Raw genomic sequence first — 5009 nt, forward strand, 5'->3', positions numbered from 1 at the left:
CCTAAGATAGATGTAAAGGCAGCTAGATATCGAGGGGCAGCACAACTAAGCAAGCATATTCAGAAAAGCATCAATGCAAGCCCCAAAACATCCACGATAAGGGTGTTACTCGCCATCAACAAGGCTTCAGTACGAGCAACACCAGATAACGAATAAACCGATACTGCCTAGATCGCAAGATGCGATCTAGGCAGCATGATGCTTACCCGGAAGAAACCCTCGAAACAAGGGGTGGCGATGCGCCTAGATTGTGTGTTATTGTGAACGTGGTCGTCCTCCTTTCTCAATAACCCTAGGTACATATTTATAGTCCGTGGACTTTCTAATTCGGGAATAAACCTAACCGTGTACGAGCTAAACTCTAACTCTTAACGAAATCTACCATAATGTACAGATACACGGGCAAACTAGCCCAAACTCTCGTACAAGGCCGATTTTAGAGACACTTCATGCGCTTATCCTCCAAGCCCATCTCAATGACGGCCCATCTCCTGCTCTGGCTAAATTCTGGTGATAACAACTGTCTACGAGAATAGAAGCATTCGTAGACATCACAAGGGTGTGAACTTTGGGGTACATCATTGTCTCCATGTGTCTCGGTTATCTTTTATCGAGCTCCTTTACTTATGCACTTTACTTTGTGATAACCTTCGTGCTTAAAGTTATATATCTTGATATCACATCTTGCTTAGTATAAGTTGTAGGTGCACATAAAGTGAGCCTAGTATATATTGGTTTTGTATTTGACAAATAAATGCTAGTTTTGCTCTGCATTCTTTCAAGCCAATCTAGTAAAAATTTCAAATCCTTCCAGTATGCTTCCGAGGACCGTGGGTGTGTCGGGGATATGAATAGGTAGGACCGCGACATGGAGATATTGTAACAGTACAGGGTGTCCCATGGGCAGATGTGTCAGCGTACACATCAGGATGCACAAGCCTACTAGAAGAACCAATTCTGAAAGTCGAACGACCGGGTTGCCCAAGCTAGATCCACGAGGAACCCGCTAGATGTACGACTTGAGAACGCTTGGATTTGAAGACACGACTTCCTTAGCCGGGTTAGTCTAAGATTCATAGTCATATGAACTGACTCAGATCTTGTAAAACCCTGATCGGCTCCCTATATAAAGCCGACAGGGCCACCCCTCGAGGGGCATGTCTTACATTCATTGTAATGTCCTGATAGATCACATAATATAAACAATGCAAGAGTAAGATTTTATCTCCACCAGACGCTCGCGACATGGGAAGGAAGCCTAGGCGACCTCGAGAGTATTCAACTTTACTGTCATGTACAAGTGCGAAGAAACCCTCGAAGACGGTTTCTCTAAGGTCAAGGATCTCACCGCTCATGCCGTGGGAAGGGCGTTGCGTCCGAATTGGCAAAAGATAGGGAAGTTTTGTTTGTGGCATAGCGCAACCCGAAGCTTGAATGGAGCCCCACCCCCTCGTACAACGATAAAGGATGCATCAACGAGGAGGAGCATCCATATGAAATAATACTATTTGGTGAGGAAGTAGGATCTCGCCGCTGCTATGAGATTTGAACATGGGCAACTCGTGTCTCCCCGTCTAGGTGGCTCCCCACCTTACGCAATACTCTCTCTCCCCTTCCTTGAGGTTCCCCTCATAGCGTACTCGTCCCTAACACCACGACACCACTATTGGTAACCCTACTAATGCCTTCTTCAAAATGTTGATCTACATACAGAGCTGGAGGGTACTAGTCAGACCGAGGGACAGAGAGATGCTGGACACGTCGATGGATGAGGTTAGAGGTCTTCACGCCAGGATGAGGACTACTTCGCTATCATGTGGGTTGCCTTGTAGACTTTGGATGTGATTTACGGGACCAAGTTGTATGATTTATATTGCATGTATCAAACTATGCTACTGTTTTATTAGAGGCTAGTCATTTGAGGGGAACAAAGTCCAAGGCTGATCCTAGCATGACACGAAATTTTGGTACAACCAATTTTTTAGCGAAGGATTTGTGCACCCACGGTGGGCCCAGGCGTTGGCGAGAATTGCACTGAGAATCACAGGCGGGATTGGGCAAACCAATACTACCTCCGTTTCAAAGAATAATGCTTATATCTTTTCGAAAAGTTAAACTACGTAAAGTTTGACCGAGTTTTCTAGGAAAACATGTTAATATGTACAATCCAACTCAACACCGTCAAATTCATCATGAAATATATTTTTATATGATATCTACATATTATCATGGTTCTTGACAGGTTTTTTAAAGTTTGATCAAACTTCACTTACCTTGATTTTTTTTTTAAATAGGCATTATTCTAGAGGTAGTATTTTGGTAGCGGTCCAAACGGAAGCCAAATCTTGCCGGTGAGCCAAATAATTCGGCAATAAACCAAACGTATCCTGAAAGCCCAGAACCCAAAAAAACGGCCCAAAAGCCAGTTAGATGAACTCCTCTCTTCTCGCCTGTCCCGGCGGCTCGCCGCATCTCCCGACATCCGCCCCGATCAAGGCGGAGCCGCTCCCGACGGAGGACCTCGTACTGGATGGCCAGCTGCCGCGACCGGGATCAATCAAACCTCCAGCGTTTCTTCCATAGGCGAGGTATGCTCATTCATAGCCCTAGTTTCGTCAGCAATCTTGTACCGTTGGTACATTCACGAGCTCCCGAAAACTTCACGTTTTGTGCAGAGTTGATGTTAGAAGTTCAGTTCCGTTCCAGTTTCTCTGATGCTCTGTTGGGAATTTTGCATGTTACAACTTCTCATTGGTTCAGCCACAGTCAGTTAGGCCTATACATTAACATGGATAATGGATAACTGGAGATACTAAAATATGTAAGAGTACACAACTTTCGATTTATTCACGTTATGCGCATTGTTCCTTGAGCCTATATTCATACATAAAAATTTCCACTCATTAGGTCACTGGGTGGTTCAACCACCTACCTAGGTTGCTCTTCAAAAGGGAAAAAAAACCCAGTTACCTCCAGAGATTACTTCCTATTTCTCAAGGTTTCTTACCCAAGATATATGAAGCACATTCATAATCAACGAAAAATTATGTCCAGACTGTGGAACAACCATGCTGCCAACCCAGCCAGCTAACATGCTCTACAAATTACAGATTCATTAGCGTTGTGGCCAGCCTGGATCTGCCCTGTATTATCGATACAATGCAAAGTCTATCGAACAAGGACCAGGCACTAGTTAGGAGCTTAATGAAGGGTTAGGCAGTATCCAGTTAAATTTACAAACATGTATTGGCCAGATACAGCCAACGCTAAAAAGTTTGCCACTGGACTATAACTGTTTATTCTACAGAGAAAATCATGTTGACCATGCAAGATTTCAAAGAGGAAGGAATTGCTATGACTAATGAGGCACATACTTCGTGATTCACAATCTTGATTTTGTGCTATACATTCATCATCAAGCACCAAGGCAATGATATCAGCATCACATAACCGTATCAATGAACACAATCAAGGATTGGTTTCACACTATTCATTAGGTCAAAACTTCTGTTTCTCTATTTGTAGGGAGTTTCTGTACATTTTCTACGTATACAAAATAGGAAGGATCAGCGAATCCTTTAAAAGGCGGATGCCAATCTCATGGTGTCAAGAGTGATTGACTATACGCTAAGAATGTTCAGGAGGGTAACTCTGTTCTGGACCAATCTCCGGAACAGAAGTCCTACCCCAGCCTCAAGATCTCCCATGCTGCAACCTAGCATCTGCATCTGCTCCTCCTTGCACAAAACTGAAATTTTCTTCTGGAATGCCTTGGAGATGAGAGACTGTTTGGGCGTTATGATTTGCTTGGACAAGAGATGAAGTGTTGACTCGAGCAGAGAGATGGTGATCTCTCTAGCCTCGCTCAACAATGTGACCATCCTGCAATCTTCCTTGTAAGAAATAACCTTCTTCGCGGTCTTCTTAGAATGCTTCTTCGCCTTCTTCAATAAACGAGAGTAAGACTGAATCCCGGCTTGAACGGCTGCATCGTCTCCTTTTCGGATAGCCACTTCCAGGTCTTGGATGATGTTCTTCAACTCGGCAAACTCTGCGTGCATTGCATTGCAGAGATCCAAGAGCTCAAGGGAGCATTCCATTTCTCCATCCAACATCTTTCTTTGCTGGGAGGAGCAAACTTGGTTGCTGGGCAGGCACATTATTTCCTCGATAGAGCAGTACATGTCTCCAAGCCTCAACAAACAATCAGAGATTGTCTCGATGGCCAAGGAGGGTGAAGAGATGCATGCCTCTAGGCTGCACAGCTCCTCTTCAACTTCGCGGTGAGGCCTAGAGGGCAAGCTAACTGATCTTAGATGGCTAGCCATATCTCTTGCTGAAAGTCTTCTCTTTGTATTGACTCTTGAGTTTGAGGGGATGAGAATGAGAGAGCTAATGTTGTTTTGATGTTTTGAGCTTTCTGATGAGGCCTATTTATACAAAATAAGCATATGGGATAGCATCATTTGGATGGTAGACAAACAGAATTTTGCCACCTCATTTCTGAAATGCAGCACACGGAATCTGTCACCACTCATGTGCATTCAGTTTTTTAGTGCTGTAGCAACCCTCCCAATTAGCTATCACATATTCATGTCCCATCTATTGGCAACAAGAATCAGCAGGTATCTCTACTGATTGACTTGGGATAATTGCACGCCCTAGATATATTGTAATTGATTTCTAACCGAGCATTAATTATTAGTGGCATGCGTGCCATCTAATTATCGCACAATAGTTTCTGTTCATTGTATTCCTTACATTTTATACTACTTGAGTGCTCAACCTTGTGATTTGGAGCTGGCTCTTGTTGTTGAGTTAACACATCGCATCTCAATAACTTAGTTGTATCAAGATCCACCGCAGAGGGATCTGCTGCTCGATGTTTAGCCAACACAACGCATCTGAATAAAAGGGCATCTCATAGTAAATCAGGCTAACAAAATGTTAGCCTTGTATATATTTTGTTTTGTTCTCTTGTGTTCTTCTCTTGTTTTCTTTGTTTTTTG

General features: G+C 43.5%; 1 protein-coding gene across 1 annotated transcript; it reads right to left on the reverse strand.

Moving 5' to 3' along the window:
• Positions 1 to 3358: 3358 nt before the first annotated feature.
• On the reverse strand, positions 3359 to 4391 carry LOC127334272 (uncharacterized). Its single transcript, XM_051360689.2, has one exon. It carries the CDS (start codon positions 4326 to 4328, stop codon positions 3621 to 3623), a length of 708 nt encoding a protein of 235 aa, XP_051216649.1. The 5' UTR covers positions 4329 to 4391; the 3' UTR covers positions 3359 to 3620.
• Positions 4392 to 5009: the final 618 nt, after the last annotated feature.

This window comes from Lolium perenne, chromosome 2, assembly GCF_019359855.2.
Source record: "Lolium perenne isolate Kyuss_39 chromosome 2, Kyuss_2.0, whole genome shotgun sequence".
Lineage (NCBI taxonomy): Eukaryota > Viridiplantae > Streptophyta > Magnoliopsida > Poales > Poaceae > Lolium > Lolium perenne.

Coding starts and splice junctions, on each gene's coding strand:
- LOC127334272 (XM_051360689.2), bottom strand. CDS start 4,328: ATGGCTAGCCATCTAAGATCAGTTAGCTTGCCCTCTAGGCCTCACCGC.